This window comes from Haemaphysalis longicornis, unplaced genomic scaffold (genome assembly GCF_048455015.1).
Source record: "Haemaphysalis longicornis isolate Haplotype H1 unplaced genomic scaffold, Haemaphysalis longicornis Haplotype H1 scaffold_7, whole genome shotgun sequence".
NCBI lineage: Eukaryota > Metazoa > Arthropoda > Arachnida > Ixodida > Ixodidae > Haemaphysalis > Haemaphysalis longicornis.
This window is the reverse complement of record NW_027526422.1, coordinates 93395420-93421141: the sequence shown is the minus strand read 5'-3', so window position 1 is coordinate 93421141 and position 25722 is coordinate 93395420. Positions and strand designations below refer to the sequence as shown.

The following is a 25722-nucleotide window of genomic DNA, read 5'->3' as shown; positions in this document are numbered from 1 at the left end:
CGAATCAGAATAGGAAATAAGGGGCTCATTGAAATAAGACAGAAATAAGGGTTGGCAGTCAAGATGACCTCGGAAAGAAAAAGAGAGAAAGTGGTAGGTCATAAAAACAGATGAAAAATTTGGCAAAACAGAAAAAAAGTGGAGAAAAACTGCCCGCCGGGTGGAATCCGAAAACACGACCCCCAGAAAACGCGTTTGGTGCATGACCAGTGCGCTACCGGCGGGGATATTTTTCCCTCCACTTTCTGGGATATTTATGTTAATATTGGTCTGAGTAGCAAACCCCCAAGTGTAGCAAACAAAAACACCGTAGTACGTTGGAACCCCGCTGATACGCCTCCCGGATTTAAGACGCCCCGCTTCTTACGACGAACCACCGCTGTCCCAGCAAACTCCCCAATAAACAACCCATTAAAAACACCGATGATAGGACGCGCGGCTGCCTGCCGTCCGATTTTTACGACGGACCCTGGCGCGGATAAATAGGCGTTTTTTTCCCGTATTTTAAACCGCGTCACCGCTTTGTCCCGACTTTCTTTATCCTTAAGGCCCGTTAGACGCTGCGTGCTGTGCAAAGGCATGCAGGCGGTTTAGACCACTGCTGAATAGACGCAAGCCAGCAGGCGGGTACTCTTCAGCGGGCGTTAACCTGCGACGGCCCTTTGCGAAAGCGCCACGCCAGCGCGCCAACCGCGAAAAGTCGAAGTTCAGGTGGCAGGCGGATTGTGAAATTAAAGCTCCCGTCGAACCGCCGACAAACGCGAAACCACATACTACGCAACCCCTTGCCGATGAGTGGACGGCCGCTTTTCCCACCCGCTGGATCAAAGTTTCTTCCTTACCGGACGCTCTCTCCCTCTCTATCTCTGCTCTCTGCTTATCACTGTCTTTCAATGCCGCGTTGTCACTCCGCTCCTTTCTTTGCTAGAGTGCCTGTATTTACGCGAGTCCGCCGGAAGGGTGGAGGCACGTACCCGTTCCCACTGCCATGTTTGATCACTCGCAGGCCGCCGCAGCAAGTCACTGTACCAAGACCGCGCTAGAATTTTCGCCGCAACACAGTTTACTCTCAAATTTTAATCATGTCATCTATTTCGTCTTGCTGGATCTTGTGGGAAGCGAAAACAGCTATGTATTGGGCACTTTGACCCTACAGCGAAGGTAAGGGACAGGTAAAAGGGTGTCTCCACCATTTACGAAGTGCCGTTTTTTTTTATCTCCACCTTGTAACATCGTTCGTTTCGCTTGGGCTTGGCAGTTTCAGACTCGCATTTTCCCCTCTCAATTTGATCGACCACGTCGGCTTTATCACGCGAGCGCAAGGCGCGGGGCTGGCGGGCTATAAATAGCGCCGGACAGCACGGGTGTCGCGCAGCACACCGCGCTTGCCTGGCGGGCTTGCTCGGACGCTATGGGGGCGAAGGGGGTACAAAATAGGCGTTACTTATTTAATCTTTGGATTTCAGGTAAAAGTTCACAAATCTTGCGCGAACGCGCTAAATATAGTAATTTAAATACGGTATTAGCCCACGTACCGCGTGAGACCGTCTACTATGGCGGCATTTACCCGCACCCCGGTAGTACCACACCCCCGTCATACGACGCTTTCTCACGGTCCCTTCAAAGTCGTATTATCGGGGTTCCACTGTAATAGCTTTTTTTTGTTTCCACTATTTTCCGGAATCATTCATAGAACATTTTTAGTGTACTTTCCAGACAGATTTCTTCAAACTTTTCAGTCGTACCCACGTTTCTAGAAACATACTCAAATCCACCTCTATTTAAAAGCAATGGTTGTGCAGTGAACGTCTTCGTTAGAAGGAAATTCCTATATTGAAGAACCAGCGGCAATTCATCACTACCCAAATGGATTTCCTTACAGCTTGAAAGTCGCTGCTCTAAAACATGCTGTACCATCAGGAATGTGTTAAAAAAATGCCGGTCTAATATGTGGAACTGAATTTCCCAGCGATTCGATGTCTTCTTGGATAATATCGTTCGATATGATATCATCCAAATTATCAGATATAAGAATTATCAGTTATTACGAGATATGAGAAAATGGCCAGATATTTTCCTCACGATGTTTATGGAAGAGCATTCTTGATAAATCGCCGTCTATCTTGCGTTTATTATCTATGTATGTATTCTTCGTGTCGTAATTAGATTGTGTAAGGCAGACATCAAGAAGCACTCTTCCTAAGCAGTACTGCCAGATCCCATGTATTTTCGTTCATGCGTGTTTCTCGGCATGCGACGCTCGACAAAGCAACAGTAGCCATTCAATATGAATGGGAGCAGTTCACTTCCCCACTAGGGCCAGTGGATCGCCGTTAGTTTCGTAGTTTTATGGTACAATTGAACGCCTATGTTCAACTTCCTGCGCCTTTGTGCCAACATAACATTTTTGTTTTTCTTTTCATAGATACAGGTCACGGACGTCTTTGTTTGAAACTTTGGTTATCGTGTAAAAATTTGTAGTGTGTATATTTACGATTTTAACCTCCCAAAACGTTGTTTCGCTGCTTAATTTGGCGCATAAAACGCACTTTTTGACTGCCTGAAAATCCGGCCTCCATTGACCGTACCATCAATGCAGCGGTCGAGACGCTCACGCCAACCTGTGTGCATGACGTCGCATATGATATGCCGTTTCGCACCAATGTCTTAAGTAATGCCACACAATGTGCAAGAGGCGTGTCAATAATCAAAATGGCTCCATCACAGGCAGAATTCTCATTACAGTAATAAATACAAGTGTTATCTATTTCAGTGCGATAAATAAAGACCTAATATATCGGTGTTTGTTCTAATCTATCGCAAAGGTAATCATTCGACCCTTCTACTTGTAATTATAATGAACACGACAATGGTGTTATTTACAACACGGAGTAACTTTTTAGGCATAATAAAAGAAACGTGCGCTCATCTGCCAGCAGACATGCCCATGGTTAGGATAAACTGCCTCCCCTCTTTAAATGAACCAGTGAATCTCTAGCAGGGCTCCCCTCTGGCATCGATGGCCCTGAATCAGCAACTGACCATTCGAAATGGCAAAGTGGACTCCTGAGCCTTAGAAAGCTTTCACATGGGCATGGCTATACCTGTTTGACTTGTACGTTGTACCAATGATGTTGCTGGGGTCATCGCTCAAATATCACTCGCGTGCTTTGCGAAGTGTTCCCTGGGGTTGCACCTGCCTTATCACTTTTGTCCCCGAGAAATGCAGGTATCTGGGCGTACCCGCTGAAACCCGGTCAAAGACTCCAGAATATAATGAAACGATCGAAATAAATTATAACGAAAGCATAGTGAAAACGGCATTTCTCACGTTCAAGTGTCGCATTAAGCAATCCGCGATTCCATGGCAATGTGCGAAGTGAAGCCGGGATTAGGGGATTACAACCCACTGCGTGAGAACGCTGTTCCGGCCGGTTCTTTGCCCAAACCTGTTATTAGAGGCATGCCTCAGCAGAGCTCTTAGTTCATCTATTCATCTGTTAATTTGCTGACGCAACTCCGCACTGTTTTTACAAGGACGATGACTCAAAAATTAGTACTTACGAAGCTCCGTCCTCCGCTGCGCAACAGACAGTAGTCCAAGTCAGATTTGATGACTTGGTGTTTCCCCAGTTTGGAAGGGGTGTGTTATAAGTTTTGTCTTTCTTTGTGTGCGGTTCCTGTGCAGACGAAAGATGTCACTCAGAAATGTTGGCTGCTTCTACAATAGGCTAATCTTCATGAAACAGTTAACATTTCAGTCAAATGTGCACGTGTTCCACCATATTTATAGAACCATTTCCTAAACAATAGATATCTTGGGCGGCACATTTTATAACTCCTCGCGACACTTATGTTTTCCTCACTAACGATGCTGCAGTTCAGGTCCCATCACTATTTATAAACAAGCGCTGGCTCACACACCCGGCTCCACTCTACGTTCACAAACACCAGTATCAATACAAATAGCGCTTTTAGACAAACCCACTGGGTGTTGATAAATGTAATTTTACCTACACGCATTTACTCGGGACATTACGACAGGCATGATTTCTACCGCACAACACAGAAACTTACCTGGGATAGAACACCAACACTCCAAAAAAGCTTTTTTGCAACTTTATTTTCCTGCAACAAGCAACGAGCTCTTTGTTTCTTGTGTTGTTCCGGCTGTGATGGTACTCACGTCCACGCTCAGCCATCGTGGACGAACAGGACGCACTCGTCCACCCCTTATGCTACTGTCCGCCTGACCCCTTTCCCCGTACCCCCTCCGTCTTTCACTGGAAGCAGGGTCTAGAGAGCTCTAACCTGACAACCCTTGAAACCGTCATGGCCAGAGCACTGGACGCCGTGGGGCCAGTTTGTGTCTCCGCGAATCCCTACTCTGAACCCTATATTTAATAAAATGATACTACCACTACTTACATAATCCTGAAAGAACTGCCGCTGTGCTTACTCAACATCAATTCATGTGATATCATTCCTTCGTTGTGTCCGCCCCGCACACTGTCTAGGAGACAAGGTGAGCGTACTCGGAAGCTCAGCTAAAACACATATCCCTAGACGTCGAGGCACTGCATGCGTCATGGCTCATTCGCAAACCCATGACCATCAGTGCTAACGTGTTCAACCATTTCCAAGCATTCAGGACTACCCGACCAACTGACGACTTCTCCTCATCATCGTTCCCTGCAGCTCACTCAGACTCACTGCCGGCCAATGCTCCTCCCACTGACTCCCACCGCAACTGTCTTGCGACGCTTGAGTCCACTATTGACCACTGAATTTCCCTACTTCATCGCCCATTGTGTTAATGGTCTTCCCCTTCTTTCAAACCCGTCTTGGGGTATCTGCTGTGTTACCCTACCCGTGAAGGTGTCTGAGCGGTTAAGGCGTTGTGCTGCTGAGCCCAAGGACGCGTGTTCGATTCGCAACCGCGGCGGCCGCTTTTCTAATGAAATCGAAAAGAAAAACGCCCGGGTGTTCCAGATTTCGGCGCACGCTGATGACCTCAAGGTGGTCAAAATTAATCTGGGGCCCTCTACTTTGGTGCGCTTAATAATCGTCTATGCATCGTCGCGCCTTAAACCCCATGATCAATCAATAATTCAATCAATCAAATAATCAATCGATTATATAATCATTCAATCAATCAATCAATCAATCCTTACGTTACCCTAATTGTCCACCGGTTGTCGGCTCATCTCACCACAAGGCCAGCCCAAGTTCCTTTCTTTTTCTTTACTTGAGAAATATCTTCAACTCGAGTTTGTTCTCTGAACAGGAAGCGCGTTTCCTGTGTCTAAGGGTTTCTCCTATCATTATTTGTTCCATGGCCTGTTGAGCCGATCTAAGTTTGCTTTCATCCCCTGCAGCTCAGTCAACCTTTACTAAGGCGCCAAATTTCACGTCGCTATTTCACCAGCGGGAGTAAGCACTGGTTGTATATTTTTGTTTTGAGTGATAAAAATAGCTTACTTTGTAATATTTGGGGGGGGGGGGGGCTTCACTTCCCGAGTGCTCCCTAGCCCGCATCTTTTCTGTGCCGGATTTCTCTCTTGCGGTGGGGTCACCACTAACCATCTGTCCGAGGTAGTCACAATCTTTTACTACTTCTAGTGTGTCGTTTTCACAGTAGAACAAGAAGCTTTCGGCACGCATATTACTCATTACTTCAGATTTATTTTTATTTTTCTATCCCCGCTGCCGTGTTTTCTGATTTAATTTCCTCAAACATTTCTGGCTGGTGTTCTAAAAATTCACTCAGCAAACCTACGCCGTGTGAAAACGGGAAATGACCCAAGTCTGCTCAGTTTGTCGTTAATCCTGTGTTTTTCCAACCAAGCTTCCTGGGTACCCACTCCGGACATGCTGTGAACAGTCTTGGTGAGATTGTATCTCCCTGCCTTACTCCCCTTCAGATCGGGACTTTATCCCTTTGCTTGGGAAGTGTAATCCTGCCCATGCATTTCTTATATATGTCTTCTAGAAGTCTTTTGTAGGTCTTGTCTGGGCCCTGGTCTTTTATTGCGTGTAGCACGGCTGCGATGAGGGCGCAATAAAACGCTTTCTCATAGTCTATAAATGCCGTGCAAACGCTGTAATATCTCGAGCGTATTTTTCTATCACTTCATTGACGACATAGATGGTTGAGTACGCATAACCTAAACGCAGCCTGTTCTCTGGGTTGTTGGGAATTCAGGCTGTCACCTGTGCGCGTATCTGATTGACTGTAGGGGTTAACGGGCCGACGCAGCGCTGACGACGAGGCGTGCCGTTGTAGATGGCTCCGGATTGTTTTTTACCTCCTGAGGATCTTTAACGTGCGCCGTAATCTCCTAGGCACGGGCGTTTTTGGTTTTCGCCTCCATCAGAAAAGCAACCGCCGCGGCCGGGAATCGATCTCGTGCCCGGTAAACAGCTTCTAAACAAATGAGAGTCCAGCCTAGTAGAGACTACATCTTGTCCGTCACCGTCAGAAACATGGTGTACCCTGGTGCCAGAGACATCTATTGTGGCATTTTTCGATTCCCCTCTTAACTACTCGCAATCAAAAACCAAGCTAAATAATGATGCAGAACTTCTTAATCTGTCTTTGGGAGAACGAGGAATGCACCCGCCGGGCAACGCTCTTTAGGTAAGGCGCCCGGCGCGAGGCCACGGGAGCAGCGAAACTTGTTGTGCCACCTTCTGCACCGCCCCCGCCACTCTATTCCACATTCTGTGGGCTTACCCCCAAAATACCTATCCCCGAAACGCCACAGCTGAGCAGTGGACAGACGCACTGGCATCCCATGACAGGGAAGTACAGACCTACCTTATCGGAAAGGCCGCCTAAGTCCTCGTTGGACTGATAACAACGACCACCAAATTCTCACGCTAAAAACAAGCACAGTTTCACAAATATTTTCTCTCCATCTCTCTCTCTTTTGGCCCACCTAGAAGCGTGCGCGGAACTTGTACGCCGGGACAACATCGTCCACCGGTCTCCCCGTATCCCATCTTGTTACACTTGCAGCACAGTGCTCAGCTACCTCAGTTACGTTCTAGAAACCTCGAAAATGAGCTAGTTGGTGTTTGACCAACTCCATGTGTAGAGATCGCAGTGTGAAGCGAAAACTTACAGCGAACCATAACTGTCAGTGTGAAGCGCAATTGCTATTTTGTTACACAATGGTGTTCAACATTTTGGAATCTTTCTTGCGTCTTTGTAGGCACCATGCATACAATGGAAGGCAGCTCAGTTTTAACCCTGATAACACGGATGCTGGTTGCAGTCAGCGAGTCACATAACTCGCGGCGTTGTGGCCTCGCATCCCGCAACGTTGGCAGTTTGTGACGTCATTGAGGCAGGCGATTTGTTTCCGACATTTGCTCAATTGACGCTGCTATAATTGGGTGAGCGTCGTTCGTTTATTTATTCTATAGGGTCGAAAAGCGAATAGCCTGATTCATATTTCAATAGGCTGTACAAAACTCGCTTGGCTGCTTGCAGCGGTAGGCCAAATTTCCCTCGACTGCGTCCATCAGAAACTCCAATGGGCACCGAACCTGGTTAGGACCACACTAACGTCTCAATTGGCTCTTAAAGGAGGTATGGGCTGCTGGATATTTGTATTATCTGGAACACAGCATGTGGATGTCAGAGGAGGTACGCAACTTTCTCGCAGTGCCGTTCGTGACATCCTGACATTGATTCTAACCTTATTGTGAGGAAGTAGCCGGAACTTTGCGTTTTTGAAGAACATTTTGTGCAAGAAGACGGCCAATCCCTATGGTTGGGCTATGTGCCACGAAGAGGAAGAGGAGGTGTGCGAGGGGATCCCGACGAAGAGGACGGGGTGTTCCGGATTGCTCGGCGGCGATCGTGAGCGAGGGGACAGCCTTCGGACCGGACACCGCTGTTCCAGTACCGGGTGCGCGACCGTGGTTCCCCTGCGACGGCCTGGAAGGCGACGGCCAGGGAACGACAGCACGGACCAGCGCCCCACGACCTGCCCACGTTCGAGGAAGTTCCACCGGCGCGCCGAAGACGCTCCAGCCAATCTGCACACTCCCGAACAGCTCACCCAACACGTGAGACTGTTACAGTTGGCCAACCTCACTTCCGTTCAAACGGACTCGTGCTTCTTTTTAGTTAGCAGCCCTGTTTAGTTTTTTTTCCCGTCGCTTCTTACTCCGTGTGTTTCTGCTACTACCCAACCCCATAAAGCGTGCCATCTTCTGTTCTTTGCCATGTTCCTGTGCCCTGTCTTGTTATTCTCCCGTCCGTGACGCTGGGGATTGTTAGAAGAGCCTGTATTCCATCACATCTGGCGTCCGCGACAGGACTCTTCATTAACTTAACCCGAAGAGCTAACGTCACCAGCAGGAGGATTGGAGAGTGCGAGACGTGACATGGAACTGGACAAACTAGTCACGCTTGGTACCCAACTGGGTCTGAGGGACTCTGAGCTCCGTGAATGGGTGAGGGCAGAGCAAGATCGGATGAGAGCTGAGAGGGCAGCAGAACGTGAGGCTAACAAGGCAGCTGCAGAGCTGGAGCATGCGAACCTTCAGCTAAAGCTAAGACTGCAGGAAGGTGCCAGGAGCAATCCGCAGGGCAACGAAGCGAGCGCATCAGCGGCAGCACCGGTGCCTATCTCCATAAGCCCACACAATTTTATTCCCCCGTTTGACAATCGTCGGGACGATCTAGACGCCTACCTCATGAGGTTTGAGAGGATAGCGCTCGCGCAACAGTGGCCGGAAGATAAATGGGCTGTTGGCCTGAGCATGTGTCTGACTGGTGATGCTCTCACAGTCATCGGGAGAATGACGCCGGAGGACTCTCTGAATTACCAGAAGGTTAAACTGGCTCTTCTCCAGCGATTTAGATTCACGGCTCAGGGCTATAATGACAAGTTCCGCCATGCCAAGGCTGAAGATGGAGAAACTGGGCTACAGTTCGCTTCCCGCCTGTCAGGATATTTTGATCGGTGGATCGAGACGTCGGGCGTACCAAAGACATTTGATAGCCTACGCGACAAAATGATCGCCGAGCAGTTCCTGAAGTGCTGCAGCCAGGAACTTGTGGTCTTCATTAAAGAAAGAGACTGCCAGACCATTAACCAAATGGCCGAGGTTTCCGATCGGTTTCTGGAAGCCCAGTCTCTAAAGAACTTGGGGAAGTTCAAGGAGGACACTCCGACACACGCAGGCTCGAGTCATACTGATGGCGCTGCAAAGAAAGGTCCGACTTGTTTTATTTGTGGTAGAGTTGGACATCGCGCTCCTGATTGCCGTATGACGGGACAAGCTCCAATCTGCTCCGAGTGCGGCAAACCAGGCCACAAGAGCGAGAACTGCAAATCAAGAGAGCCCCATCCCAACCAAGTTTCTGCTTGCATAGTTGCGACATCCCGGAAAAGGAGACGAGCTACTCGTCCTTACACGCATATTTCTGTTGCCCATCCGCGGAAGACGATTGGAGGAGACGCAACTCAACCAGGTCGCTCCGCCACCGGCTTACGTGTCGTTACCGGTCAGTATACGGGAAATCTGTAACTGTGCTACGGGATTCAGGAAGTAACACCGTAATTGTTCGTAAAGAGCTCGTGCCGGAAACGTGCTTGACAGGTCAAGCCGACACCGTGCTGTTCCTGGACAAGACTACACATCGCCTCCCAGAGGCGTATATCAAAATTCATACGCCCTACTTTTCAGGCCACGTCCTGGCGAAGTGCATGACCGACCCACTTTATGACTTGGTCCTAGGTAACATCCCCGGCATTAGAGACCCAAATAATCCCGATCCTAACTGGGAGCCCCTACCGCACCACGAAGGGACAGAGTCCAAGTTACTTTTGCATCCCCACACTGACAGGGACCCTGGACGGCAGGAAGCCATGAGTGAAGTCGCCGTCATCAAAACCGGTAGCTTACCAACAAGTAACATCGCAGTCGCCGAGGTAACGAGACAAGAAATGCAGGCGAAACAGCTCGGGGATCGTTCTTTGAGGGATTGCTTTAAGAAGGAAGGGACCGACTACACGTCGCGAAGTGGCAACACCTACCGGTTCATTCAAGAAAACGATTTGCTGTATCGACGATACTGTCTTCCATCAGGTCAAGTTTACAAACAGCTGGTCGTTCCAAAACTTCTAAGAGAAACAGTACTTAAGGTGGCCCACGAAGGCATAATGTCCGGTCATCAAGGCATTCGGAAGACCACAGAAAGAATTCTCGATGAATTCTATTGGCCGAATATCCACGCTGATATCAAAAGGTTTGTGAACTCCTGCGATATGTGCCAGCGAACGACTCCAAGGGGTAAAGTTGGAGTCGTGCCCTTGGGAAAGACACCTATTATTGGCACCCCTTTCCAGAGAGTTGCGGTGGATCTGATAGGACCCTTAAAACCGCCCTCAGAAAAAGGAAACAAATTTATTCTGACCATGATTGACGTCGCTACTCGTTACCCTGACGCTGTGGCCTTACCTAGCATGGACAGCGTCCATGTTGCTGAAGGTCTGCTGGAAATGTGTTCGAGAGTCGGTATCCCTCAAGAAATCCTCACAGACAGAGGAACGTGCTTCACGTCTTCGCTAATGCAAGAGGTGAATCGCCTACTGAGTATGAAGTCTCTGAAAACCACCCCGTATCATGCTATAAGCAACGGATTGGTGGAAAAGTATAACGGCACATTGAAAACAATGCTCAAGAGGATGTGCCAAGAAAAGCCGAGGTCGTGGGACCGGTACTTGGCGCCATTGCTTTTGCTTATCGAGAGGTTCCACAGGCAAGTTTGGGATTTTCGCCATTCGAGTTAATCTATGGCAGGCATGTCCGCGGACCCATGGCAGTCCTACGAGAGCTTTGGACCAAGGACAAGCTTGAAGAGCAAGTACGAACCACATACACGTACCTATTCGAGCTTCGAAATCGTCTGGAGGAAACGTGCAAGACTGCTCACGAAGAACTGCGGAAGGCGAAGATCAAGCAAAAGGCGTACTACGACCGCAAAGCAGTCGCGCGACAGCTTAAGCCTGGAGAGCGTGTGCTAGTATTGCTACCGAGCAACCCTAACAAGTTGATCATGCAATGGAAAGGGCCATTTGTTGTACTCCAAAAGAGGAACGACGTCGACTATGAAGTTGATGTGAACAACAAGACCAAGCTCTTCCACATCAACATGCTTAAGAAGTACGAAGAGCGCGAGACAGCCACGGCTATCGTAGCTGCGGTTAGCAGCCTCGAAGATGAGGCCGAAGGAGAAGAGATACCTTACTTACCCATGAAACAAGAGCAGACCTTTAAAGACATCTCCATATCACCTAGCCTGTCTACGGAACAGAGTCAGGCGGCTCGCCTACTCTGCAAAGAATACCAAGACATATTCAGTGATTTGCCGGGCAAGACGAATCTGGTGGAATGTCAACTTAAACTGACCAGCACCACTCCAGTCCAGGTACGGCAGTACCCTATTCCTTTTGCCCTCCAGCAATCTATTGAAGAAGAGGTGAAAGAAATGCTTCGGTTGGATGTAATCGAGCGATCTACATCCCCGTACAATGCTCCACTGGTTCCGGTCCGTAAGCCAGATAACACTATCCGGCTATGCGTTGATTACAGGGAGTTAAACAAACTTCTTGTTGCTGACAGTGAACCGATTCCTCGGATCGACGTCATTCTGGCCCAAGTCGGACCTAAGAAGTACTACTCAAAGTTTGATTTCACCAAAGGGTACTGGCAGATACCCATGGCCCCAGATTCCCGTGCAAAGACCGCATTTTCATGCCAGTCTGGGTTATACCAATTCAAGTTCATGCCCTTTGGGATAAAAACCGCCCCCGCGGTCTATGCTAGACTTATGCGGAAGGTCTTCGAAGGCATCCCAAATGTGTATCACTACTTTGACGATGTCCTCATCGCAACTGAAACCTGGAGTGAGCATTTGGACACCTTACGAGTGGTTTTCCGACGAATTCGAGAAGTGAAGCTCACCATCAAACCGACAAAATCTGAAATCGGACAACCGAGTGTCTTCTTTTTGGGCCACAAGATAGGTGATGGTCGAGTGGAGCCCATGGACAAGACGCTGGAAAAGATCCTGGGTTCCAAACAGCCTCAGACCAAGAAGCAAGTTAGGTCATTCCTGGGACTCACAGGATACTACCGTCAGTTTATTCCCCATTACGCTGAACTAGCCAAGCCACTTACAGATCTAACCCGTAAGAGCGCAGGAAACCAGATTCAATGGAATGAAAAACATGAGCAAGCTTTCTCCATCCTGAAGGAAAAGCTTTCGTCCGCTCCTATCCTGCGAACACCCAACATTCAGGGAAGCTTCGTCTTGCGGACTGACGCATCCGACCAGAGTCTGGGCGCCGTACTTCTGCAGGAGGTGGAGGGAACGCTTCATCCGGTATCGTATGCTAGCAGAGCTCTCTCCCCTCGAGAAAGCAAGTATTCAACTGTAGAACGCGAATGCTTAGCCTTTATCTGGGCTGTGAGGAAGTACCACTTGTATTTATGCGGCAAGGACTTTGTTTTGCAAACCGATCACCAACCTTTAGAGTATTTGCAAAGCGCGAAACATTTGAACAACCGTGTCCTTCGGTGGAGCCTATTCCTACAAGAATACTCATTCATTGTGCAGTACATTAAGGGCAGTGACAATGTTGGTGCTGATTTCCTCAGTATAGTGTGAACATCCGCGTGTGTTATGCCCCCCCCCCTCCCCCCGCCACCAGTGCGTTTTTCTTCTTGGTGGAGTAGTGAGGATGTGAAAGTGTGTGTCTTCGCCGACAACTTTCTAAAGTGGGGAGACAATGTGAGGAAGTAGCCGGAACTTTGCGTTTTTGAAGAACATTTTGTCCAAGAAGACGGCCAATCCCTATGGTTGGGCTATGTGCCACGAAGAGGAAGAGGAGGTGTGCGAGGGGATCCCGACGAAGAGGACGGGGTGTTCCGGATTGCTCGGCGGCGATCGTGAGCGAGGGGACAGCCTTCGGACCGGACACCGCTGTTCCAGTTACGGGTGCGCGACCGTGGTTCCCCTGCGACGGCCTGGAAGGCGACGGCCAGGGAACGACAGCACGGACCAGCGCCCCACGACCTGCCCACGTTCGAGGAAGTTCCACCGGCGCGCCGAAGACGCTCCAGCCAATCTGCACACTCCCGAACAGCTCACCCAACACGTGAGACTGTTACAGTTGGCCAACCTCACTTCCGTTCAAACGGACTCGTGCTTCTTTTTAGTTAGCAGCCCTGTTTAGTTTTTTTTCCCGTCGCTTCTTACTCCATGTGTTTCTGCTACTACCCAACCCCATAAAGCGTGCCATCTTCTGTTCTTCGCCATGTTCCTGTGCCCTGTCTTGTTATTCTCCCGTCCGTAACGCTGGGGATTGTTAGAAGAGCCTGTATTCCATCACACTTATCCTATGTGTTTTAACGTCGCCAACCGGTTATAACAGTTTGGAATGCAGTGAGCTTGCGTTACATAGCACGTTGTTGAGCTCAACGTTAAACATAATCGAGATAATCGAATCTTAAGGGTACATATATCCCAACCAACAAATCCACACGGGGGGATCGCCCAGTAACAATGAGATCAGTCGTCAGATGCTGATGGCCTGTTCACCAAGTCCCATTGGCAGCGAGATGCGCACCATACTGAAAGAGGCATTCATAAATAAATAAGCAGTAATTTTCACGCCGTTCCACATGATAACATGAAGCGTAATTGGCATCTGAATTCCTTATGCTGCTCTGGTATCTCGATCGTCACGTTGGGTGACTGAACACTTCTCTCCCGGTGCTGTGGCCGCAACCGTGTGCTCCTTTGAGTGACTGAAGTGGACTAAAAATCCGCCCTCTTGCTTATTGTGACGCATGCCATGCACCGAAAACATGCTTTGGACTCATGAGTGCGACGCCTTGGCAACAGCGGCAGCTCGTAAATCCTGTATTAATCACGCGTATTAGTGATTTCTGCCGGTACAGGCATACCCACATGGGAGAGTCATTGCACATTCTACAGTTGAAGGTCTACATGGGTGTTTGAACTTCTGTGACTTGGTCTAAATGACAACCTACGCGGAGGGATAATTTGTTTTGTCCATTAGTATACGGAAACTTTGGGCTCATGCGTCTGCTTGGGTCTCGTTTTCTCGTCTATAAATTCACGCATATTCCGCTTTCACTGTTAGTAATTCAACTAATAAAGAGTAAATAGCACTTCATTTACCATTTCTCCTGGTTCTAAGGAGCAAAGTAGCACAAAGTCACCACGAGGTTTTTTATGGGCGGTTGTGGGCACTTTAACTGCGTTACTGCGCTGTTTTTCTCGCAATATCTCTTAGCCTTACTAAAAAAAAGTATTTGAGGAGCCCTTCAATGGAGAGTCTTTTCCGGATACCGATTTTTCACCAGCCCTAATTACACCCTATAAAACTACGTTTTAACCTGTGTCACGTGTTTGTGTTCCGCGAAAAGAAAAATTTCCTTACGCTCCTTTCATCAACACTCACAGAGGATTTGGGTACACAAAAGGGGGATGTGGTTTACTAGGCCGGAGAACTCCCGCTTATGGAACCGACATACATATTGTTTCTTCTTTTGTTTTCTGTCGTAATGCCGATTCTTTGGGGAGGCTTTGCAGCGTACTATCACATTGCACATAGCCCTTACACTTTATATGGCTCGGTTCTCGCCTTGTTGAGATGGAAGTAGGCTGGCATAGCGTTTTTACTGAGCTGAGATTGTGCAGCTAGAGGAAGTGCGACATCACTGACGGGGATGCAGAGCCCCCTCAGTCAACGAGGTCCATTTTTCGGGAGCAAGCTGCATTGGTGCGTGGCATTTATTTGCCACAAAGGCAACAGCTAAATGCGCTGCATAGCTTGATAACTAGGTCTGCCCTCTCAAATTTTGAATTGTGCTTAATTCAAGCTGCATTGATGCACCTTTCCTTGGAAGTGTCTTACCTTTCGTGCTGTATATTTTTTGTGAGTCTACCAGTAATACAAAAATATGTGAATGTACAGAAGCTCTGCTGTTATTGCACAATACGCGGGGTACCTGAATAGAATCCCTCTCAGCATAAAACTTAATAATGTTAACTCGACCTTATAAGTTTATCTCTATTAGCTGCCCTGAGAAATGTTGTTCCTTTCAACATTGATTTACCTTTTTTGGTTATTCAAGCAACCGGTAACATTCTGCACATTTCATAGGACATTTCGTCGATCATTGGTCGGCCAGCTTTTGTTGCATGAGCGTCTGATTTTCCTCCAGCATAGTCAATATTCTTTTTCAGTTAAAAAACTGGTTTTGGGAGCCATCATTCAGCTCGGTAATATTGCTCTGCAATATACTCGAGAATGCCCTTAAAATTTCTTTCTAAAGGTCTTGAGGCCACTATAACGGTGGAAAGGATCAACAGAAAAATAGTTAACTCATACTTACGTCAAAGTAGAGATGAACACCGTTTGCACTCCTTGCTCTAGCAACCGCTGCCTGCAGCTTCTTATCGTTCATTGGTGGTTTGGTCAATGAATACATGTCCTGCAGAGAAAATAAAATAGGGCGACAACATTTCAGAAAGCATGAAATTTTTGAGGTGCAAGCGCCAGGGAGTGAAATAAACTCAATACGCGAAAAACAGAATACCAACTTAAATCTCACGCTTGCAATGTGCTGTGCTATAGGTTTTAAAGTACTTGTGAATGGTTGTGCAGTTCAGTACTTATGTATGTCAACTCTTCGGATACCTAGAGAAGACTGAAGCGTTCTCCTATTACGCCTCGATTAGAAGGTTACCTAAGAAGCTTCTAGAATGTGCTTATGCTGACCTGAATACTCCATTCGTCAGTGCCACCTTTTCTTCTGTTTGGCATGTTTATCGGAAGGCTACAAGGCCTCCAGATGGAGTCTGTAGTATGGCCGGAGCCTTCTAGATTACGCCTACTCATAAAGAGGCACCTGTGCAGGAGTTACTCTTATGCGCAGATGTGCGAAAAAACTTGTCGGTAAAACAATAAATTCCCGCAAAAATATTAGACCCTCGAATAGACATTTCTCGCTCCTGGGCACGTTTTTCTGCTCCCCTGGACATGCTTTTCTGCCCGGCTTATTTTCCTGTTATTCTGCTAATATTACAAAATTCGGGTGTTTCTTAAATTAATCTTTGCAACCTTCTCTCTCTTCATGTGAACACCCCCCGCCCTCAGCGCACAATGTCTTATTTACACTAAAAAATTTATTATTGGTGTTATGCGGGAAAATTTGCAGCTCTCTATGGCTTGCGTATTGCAGAAAAATACTCTGCTTTGGGCTTCTGTTCAGTGGGATTCGCTAAACATGTTTTGAAGATATTGTTGTGAGTCATTCTTTTTGCTCGATGCTGAAAAGCATTTTCTCCAAAATAGCCGCCCTGTTTTATTTTTCATTTCACAATTTTCAGAACTCCTGCAAGACAAATTTGCACAAAATTTGCTATATTTTACACAGTTACCAATTAACGAGAGGTTATTGAAATGTACAAGCGGCTCCTTTTTTTTTCGTATGTTATCCATGGAGGTAACTAAATCTGTATGAGCTCCCTAGTTTCCCTTGGCATCAGAACTGTGCCAAAAAAATAAGCTAAAAAACCCGCTCTTGTTTCGCGCAAAGGAGTAATTTTTATTTTTGTGTGTGTATAGCATGCAAGTGGCCAGTCGCCTTTGTAATTGTTGTATGTTTTATGTGGCAATATGGGAATAAGTCATCGAAAAGAATATTGCTACTATGACAATATTCGTTTGCTTTTTGTATTCTCGTCTCGCTTGATTATGGTTATATACAATGTTGAGGAGGAATGTGAAATTGCTATGTTGCAGCCATTTATTGGAACGCAGTTGAGCATTTACACTAAAATTGCTGGAACCAGTATACGATTAGTGTTGCATCGCAAGCAACGGAAGCTGTTTTAATGACTAACTTTATTTGATGCGTCCAAGTTATGAAGAAGAAAAAATGAAGGAAGCTCACACTAACGCGGAAGACTTGAAGGTAGCGAAGCTGGACGCAACAGTAGCGCGTTCCCTCTTTTTCGCCTCACGACGTTCTTTAAAGCATCCATGAAGACAAAACACAAGTTTGGTTCATTCAAAAGACGGCCTCGTTAGAATCATACTGACACAAGTTTTAACGTAAACTTCGCTCAAATAACCTAAATAATTAGGAAAAAAGGCAATGGCCATGCGACCAACTCCCTCATTTCCCGCAACAGAACCTATGATGTCATACCAGCTTACTCTGCGGTTGACGGAGGCCAGCAAACGCAAACGCAAATTCGGCTGAGCTTATAAGCTTGCAGAACGAGCTATTTGTGGTTAAATTTAAGGCACATTCTTTTTAAAGCAATAAGAATGGTGGGAAAAACCGTGGAAGTTACGAAAGCACAGCAAACAAAGACTGGTGCGTACTGCTGTTGGCACTGAGCACATTATGCTTGGTTTATCTGCACAGCACTGCGGGCTTTGGGGTTGTCTCAGATGACACTGGCCAATTTATTTATTTATATATTTATTTCAATACCTTCAAAGCCGAGAGGGCGTTATAGAAGGGAGTGGTCACTGGCATTATCACCAGAAAAAAACAAGAGGGAAACAAATCATTGGTAACAGCCACAACAAAAACAATAGTGGACAACAAAAATGCAAATAGCATACACAACAGAGTCAATAGCATAAATGCAATTATAAGGAACAAAAGTAATTTTCGATGGCAATCTTAAATGAAGATAAATCGATTATACTAGCTATTGCAGGGGGCAGGTGATTCGATTCGTTAGCAGTTTTGGGAATGAAAGAATAAAAAAATAGGTTAGTGTAGCAGTGGGGAATGTATACCTTATGGCGATGGTCAATACGGGATGTTACATATGACGGCGCAGAAAGAAGTTCAGTTTTGAGGTATGCGTTTGAAAAATAAATGTTATGAAAGGCTGACAAACGGGCAATTTTTCTGCGTAGGGCTAGGTTGGGAAGGTCTAAAGTTCGTTTCATAGCGTATAGTTAGAAAGGATGAAGCGTGCACTACGATTTTGAACCTTTTCCAACGTGTTAATGAGATAATCATAATGGGGATCCCACACCGAACACGCGTACTCAAGTTTCAGCCGAATTAAAGTTTTATATAACAGTAGTTTAAGCTGAGAAGGCGCCATAGAGAAATTACGTCGCAAGTACCCAAGGATACGGTTCGAATTATTAACAATAAAATTTGCATGAAGTTGCCAAGAAAGGTTGTTGGTGATATGAATTCGTAAATATTTGTATGAAGCGACAAGTTGTAGTTTAGAGCCCTGGATATAGTAGTCGTAAATATTGGAGGTATCAAGCTTACCTGATAATCTAATTGTTTTGCATTTGTTAGTATTTAGACGCATTTTCCATGTGTTACACCATGTAGTAATATTATGGAGGCCACTCTGAAGTATGGAAGTGTCAGAATCTGCAGTAATAGTTTTGCAATTAACGCAATCATCTGCGAACAACCTAATGCTTGAAGTCACTACTGAAGGCAAGTCGTTAACATAAATCAAGAAAAGCAAAGGACACAGCACGGAACCCTGTGGTACCCCTGATGTCACTAGAGAGTGCGGTGAATCAAATTCATTGGCAGATACAAACTGAGTTCTATTAGATAAAAAATTTTCAGTCAAAGAAAGAATGTTTGGATCAACATTTAGTTTCCTTAACGTAATGCATAGTAATTGGTGATTAACTAAATCAAAAGCCTTAGAGAAATCAATGAAAGTACTATCAATGCAATGTCCGTTATCAACAGCATTGGCAATGTCATGTATGAAACAAATAAGTTGAGTCTCACAAGAAAATTGTTTACGGAATCAAAGTTGCTTAGGTGGGAAAAATGAGTTATCTTTCAGAAATTTAACCAAATTAGAATATATTATTATGCTCAAAAATCTTACAAGAAACACACGTTATTGATATCGGCCTGTAATTAAGGGGGGAAATGGATCACCAGGTTTAAATAATGGCACAATTTTACCGATCTTCCAATCGTTAGGTAATAAGTCCGTAATATAGCATTGATGAAATATATTGCATAATATCACAGCGAAGTATATCTCTGTATTTTTTAAAAACTTTGCGTTGATGTCGTCTACACCTGATGACGACGACATTTACACCTGATGACGCCGTCTACACCTGATGACGACGACAATGGACGCTAGCAACAGCGTCTTACGTATCCATATTTGTCGATCGAGTGCTATGTTTCACGAGACCAATATTTTCTCCCAGAACAAAAACAAGCCAGCTTTAAATACGGTTTCCCGAGGTATGTTGGCGCCATCTAGGTTCGACGTAAACAAACGCGCGAACACCGCCGTAGAGTACCTCGTTGCCAGCGGCGCTGTACAGCGTGGAGACACCCTTTGAATGGTCCCGTGCCGCCGCAATTGGGTCAACGTGCCCAACGCGTTCTTTTCGTCTCCCACGAGACCCAGCAACGTGAAACAGATAATATGATTCAAACTTCGCCAGTAAACCGCGTTGCGGCGATAATTTAGCGCGGTTTTGATACAATAACTTGCTTCGGTGGCAAGCGAGTGACCCAAAATGGCGGCGCCAGCGTGTACGTGTCTACACTTTACGGTGGACGCGTGAATAAAGGTACCCTAGGCTGCAGAGCCGTAAGTTCCTGTGATGCACTTTTTCTTTCCTCCATCCGGGGATGTCATTTGGGACCACGAAAACACATGATTTAGCGGGGAAATAAAAAGTTTAACTCAAATTGAATAATTTCTCAGTGAATAAAGCATCGTTTGTGTTCGGAAAAGCGCTGGGGGCACTATAAAACACGAAATCTTTCGAATGAAACAAACTTGTATTTTGTCTTCATGGCGCCTTTAAGCGTCGCCGCTGTACTAGCGACCACAGCTGGATATTCGTCCTGCCCGTCGCGGTGGCTCAGTGGCTAAAGCGTTGCGATGCTGAGCACGAGGTCGCTGGTTCGATTTCCGGCTGGGCGGCGGCTTTTCTAATGGAGGGGAAAAGCAAAAACGCCCCTGTGTACGAGATTTGGGCGCACGTAAAGATCCCCGAGGTGGTCAAAATTAATCCGGAGCCCTCCACTACGGCGCGCCTCATCGCCTGCGTTGTGTCGACGCGTTAAACCATACAATAAAATCAAATCACTCAATGGATGTTCGTCCTACTCCATCGCACACGGCTCTGCGCGCACGTTGCGTTTCTTCGTCGCGCGCACTTATCGCTGCGGCTGCGGCGTTTTCGCCTTTCTCGGCCAGGTGGCGTGACGGGTTCCGCGCGCTCCTCCATTCTTTCCTCGCCTATCTCTCCCCGCAATCGGGCGCTGCTCAAATCCGGGCGCTTGCGGAATGTCCGGGCGCTTGCGGAAGGGTATGTGGTTTGACATCTAGCTCTCAAGGTCAAACTGGTGACTTTGCGAATACTCCCCCAGGTATTGTACTGTAGCTATTACCAAACAAACTTTAGGTATACACTGTCATTGCAATTCGTTGACAGATTTGTCTATTTATTAGGAGCATTCGTAAAACCCATAAAGTTAAGAAGGTGACGTAAGGAGATATAAAGTGCGGTATACTGTTAAAACGAACTGGCGAGAACGTGGCCGCCGCGTTCCGCGAAGCGCCGGCGCCGAGAAGTGGCGAGATTCATCAAGAGCCCACTGTCCATAAGTTAGCCCTAGTGTGTATGCTATCGACCAAGCACCGAATTTGTGCCTTGCCATTCTCGTCACGCCAGCCGCCTGGTCTCAGGCAGAATGTGGATGCCCTCTTAAGGAATCACTGTTTGGCATACCGCGCGAATTATTTGGCCACGTGTTCTCAGCCATTGTATCCGTCATCGGACGAAACTATATCGCCGGCAGTAAACAAGGCCAGAGATATACACGGCGAGCTCCTTTCAGCTCCTACTGTGCAATGACCGGAGTTCATGCTGTTACCGATTAGATGAAGCTGAAACAAAACCAATCCGGAACAGCAATACTGGGCAGCAATTCCGGCGAAGGGGGGTGCGTGGCATCAGGTGGCACACGGCCAAACAGGTGTTGCGCGGGCGCCATATATCAGGAATACAAATTATTGCAAGAAGCGAGCCCACTTTCACTCATCAAGTGAAGGTGTATTTTGTCCTTTATTTACGCATTCGACTGCGAAATTGCCGAGCGATCGCAAGCTGAACGGCCCAACGGCGCGCCGTTAGAAACGACGAGCGGCAGCTTCCGCCTTGTTCGTTAGTGATCATGTGCACAGCTGAGCTAGAGCGGAGGCTCGTGAGCGTGCACCTCCGCTCATGCTCGGAGGTGCCATGCCCTCGTACTTCACCATTCTCGCCGATTCTCGGAGCGGGAGCTTCACCGAGCGTGGTGGCCACGGGCTCGCATATTCCAGTTAACAGCGTACCGCAGTGTACTAATTGTAGAGAAAATTTTTAGAAACTCGTTCGAGCACTAATCACGCACATTCGGCACGACACCAGTTTGAGTGGCATTTTTACACGCTATTTTGTCATTGCACTGTATTAGCGACGCGCAGGTATAACACGTGACGAGTAACGCGGCCGTCCACACACCAAAACGTGATGGTGACTGCTTGTATTAAAGCAACGACGATTTTGCGCAAGTAGTGTTCACACGCCTCCAATGACAAGCTCCATCTACTTGTCACGGTTACCCAGTTTGTAAGTTGAGAGCACCACCACCCAAGAGCCGACTTTACCGTCTCGATATCTGCGCGCAGTACGTAGCAGGCGAGAAACATTTTTCATTCTCATTACGTAAGCTTACCCCGAATATCGCAAAACGATGTAATAAAAGAATAAAATAAAATACCCCGTTCACACAAGCCGAATAAAATCTGGAAAATTTATAAGCGTGTAAGCATTATTACGCAGCTTATATTAATGATAAGTTCTCTTGAGAAATTAATATGCAAACGGGAAAATGTTTTAACTTCGACGTTGAGGCATTTACGTTTCCTTCCAGATACAACGAGTTACGAGGCTGATGAATTTAAACATTATTGTGTACCTTTTGTTGCATATTTGCGATTAAAGCCACAGCCTCGAGGGCCTCATTGTGAGAAAAGTCGTCGTTATTGTTGTCCACTCAACAAAGAGACTAACGGTGTTAAGACTGAATGAGAACCTTCATCAGGTAGGATACCAATTTCATTCCAGTGTGTTGAGTAGTAACCGAGCGCATTATTGCTGCACAGGGATAGCGTGCTGTCAGCGCGAAAGAAGAGTTAGTCTAGCACGTGCGCCACCGACGCCATTTTGTATGACAGGTGAACGTCTGAGCATGCAAGTACAAGAGGTGCACGGGAGCAACAGAAAACTCTAATCCCGCGGAACCTGGGGTAAACTGAACTGACATCGTGAATAACACCTGGGCTGTCACTTTTGCAACATCCCCAATTACCATACCTCGCCAAAGTTGGCCAGGCCTACTCAAACCCAACCACAAATTTATTTTCTAAAAATCAGTCACTCAAACTCAGACTCATTCCTGAGCAACACATTTACCTTTGATGCACTTTGCAAACATCGTTTTTCAAATACCTTTAAAGTGGACAACAAAAAACAAAGACATTTGCGCCGTATTGAAACGTACGTAAGCCTTCGCGTTTCTACCAATTACGGGAAGAGAACACGATCCTACTATGTACCTTCCCTTTTTAATAAACTTGAAGTAGATGCGGCCTTTCATAGTTTTAAAGAAATCAAATTGTTCTTGCGCTTACGGCTAACCGAAATTCCTTGATTATTTACCTATACATCCGCACACTTGGCATGCTCTTGCTGGTATTGTATAGGATTCATAATAAGTTCTATATTTAAATTTTGCATTGTATATGTTCTTCCGTTACATTGTTAGTTGAAATTTCTTTTTTTGTCTGTGTTGTCGAAGAGTAATTGTCTGGCCAGAGGATATTACCTCTGCTTATTTACCTCTGTATATTTTGTAAAGGGCATAAGCATGTGTCCCGTGCTTGAAGTTGGGCTGCCCAGCCCACTCACAAGCATCATTGCTTAGGTGGGCTGGAATGTATAATGTATACTTTTCCTGAATTAAAGGTTATTATTATTATTATTACATCAGCGCTCACTCAAACAAACTCGCAGCAACCGCGAAACTAAAAAATCACTCTGGCATAGTAGTCAAAATAAAATCAGCCCTCAAAGTGAACTCAGAACTCAAATGGACAAAGGGAATCAAAACTCACTCAGGCTCAAAACTCAAATTAAACTAAAACACACTCTGGCTCAGAATTCAAAATGGACTCAAAACTCAAAATTAATTCGGATTTCACATCGCTGAGAACTCTAATCGACTCAAACCTCAAAATGAACTCACAACTGATCGTACTCAAGACTCAAAATAACTCAAACTTCTCTCGGGCCCAGAACTGAAAATGAGCTCAGAACGATTAAGCCCGAGTGAGTTTTGAGTCCATTTTGGGTTCTGAGCCAGAGTGAGTGTACATGACAACCAGGATTCAGACGAATGTGCGCTGCGACCCGGGGGAAAAACACAGGACATTGAGCAAGGTGACTGTCCACACAGTTCATTTGAATCGGAGTTGTTTTGGTTGCAGTCCCCTCCATTCGTGTTCTGCATCAAAAAAAAAACGCCTTGTGGCAAATCCAAATATTCCCGTCAGTGTAGGAGGCTCGACGCATTCATGGGTGTAGCTTTATTTTTGTTTGCGTGCCTGGTTTATTATAGGGGTTCGGCGCCGGTCAACAGCACCACGTGTGGAAAAATCGCAAAAATGGACGAGACATTCCATAGCGTACCCGTGTGCAACAGGCGTGTTTCTGTGTTGTTAGATGTGGAACCGCTTGAAAGCTGTCACGAATTTAAAAATATGGTCACGAAGCCAATAAAAACAGCGAAATTGCGCTCCCCTAACAACTCAAAGAATACAGAGGGGGCGAAGCAGCTGCCAACAAAGAGACGTCCGCAGGCAAGTGTCGGTAAATTGAATACCGTGGGGACTGCTCTGAAGGCTTTTATCTTTCGGCGCCAGTGTTTCTCGAACCGTCGATTTACATCTAGAACATTGTAGACCAAAAAAGATTATTCTAGGATAGTGTCGTTAAGGCGATACGGTCTCCTTATCCGAATGAGATAACTCGTGCGGCATAAAAATATAAAAATGGAACACGCGCTTCCCTTGAGACACAGATAACAGAGCAGGGCGCATCCAGGAAGTAAAAACAATCCAATGGTAAACAAACCTAATGCATGGTTCGTGGCATTACCCCCTCTAAGTGTGCGTCGACTTGATGATAAAATAAAAACGACAGTCCAAACAGGCAACAACAACAGCAAAAAAGTCGGTAATCTTGCGCAGCAAGGTTCGAGGCGAACTACGCGGAAGACTTCGGGTCGCGGGCATCGTCGTGATGGGCCGCAATCACAATCTGCGATCACTTCGTAGGTAAATTGGCAAACACGTCGTAGGATTTGTTAGTCTCCTAAATGCCGTTGCCGAGGCTTCTCACTAAATCCCGGTCATCGGATGGGAGTCCAAACCCGCACACAATCCCCTGGGTGGTACTTGGCGTCTCGGCGTTGGAGGTTGTAGCGCCTGGCATCCACCAGCTGATGGTCCGTTATACGAACTCGGGCGAGCTGGCGGGCTTCCTCCGCACATTGAAGGTATCTTTGGACGTCGGCGTTGAGGTCGTCACTTTCTAAGTGCTAAAGCATGGCGTCAAGCATCGTAGTCAACCGCCTTCCATGGACAAGCTCGAACGTTGTCATAAGGAAGGACTTTGCCCCAAGTTTTATGTTCAACGTCGACGTACATTGAAAGCATATCGGCGATCGTTTTTTCTTTAGTTCGTTTGTTTAGGGATGGTAAGCTTTCGTTCTTCGGTGAACGGGGTTGCTGTAGCGTAAGATTCCTTGCATATTCTCCGCATTAAAGGCCGTTCAACGGTCCGTAAATAGGACTTCAGGGGCTCCATGTTGCAGCACAAATTGGTTTATGAAGGACTTCGCAACTTCTTGTACCGTACCCCTCAGAAGAGCGGTGGTCTCTGCGTACCGCGTCATGTAGTCGATCGCTACGACACTCCAGTTGTTTTCGGATCGTTACGTAGGAAACGGCCCCAGAAGAACCATTCCAAAATGTTTAAAAAGCCTCGATGGGACTCCGACCAGCTGCAGAAGTCCGGCGGGTCTCGTCGGTGGCGTGTTTCGCAGCTGGCAGTCACAGCTGCAGCGGATGTAGTGGTACACATCGGTTGCAAGGTTGGGCCAGTAGTACTTCGCCTTGATTTTTCACTTAGTGCGTGCTGTGCCGGGATTTTTGTAAATTTGAAGCATTTACGAAAATTTCCGAGTCACGCACGTGCTCAGGAAGCTAAGCTTCAGTTAGTGCAATTATGTGTGCAGAACATGAGTCTATTGCACGTGATAACGAGTTGTGTTTGTTTAAAATGCTTCTTATGTTAGTGAAAAGTACAGAAACACGAGGCGTAGTCTGTCGGCCACTGCCCCTTGCGTTTAACTACGGTGACGTTCGTACCAAAGTGTCGTCAGTAGGACCCGAGCTTCGGCTATTTGAAGGAAGTTGTTCGATGTTATCGCTAGCTGCACTATAAATGTAGATCTTGCGGCTGACATGCAGTTTAGTGTAGCGCAGTTCAAAATTGGGAGATC

General features: G+C 46.6%; 1 protein-coding gene across 5 annotated transcripts in view; it reads right to left on the bottom strand.

Annotated features, from left to right (window-relative positions):
• The window catches only part of LOC144146106 (uncharacterized), a 593048-nt gene that overhangs the window by 157634 nt on the left and 409692 nt on the right, over window positions 1-25722 (bottom strand). For all 5 annotated transcript variants that reach the window (XM_077678048.1, XM_077678053.1, XM_077678051.1 and 2 more), the window contains 2 exons: window positions 15454-15552; window positions 3565-3680 (listed from right to left, as the gene is read on the bottom strand). In XM_077678048.1, the coding sequence (XP_077534174.1) occupies window positions 3565-3680; window positions 15454-15552 (215 nt within the window). The remainder of the gene's footprint in view (window positions 1-3564; window positions 3681-15453; window positions 15553-25722) is intronic.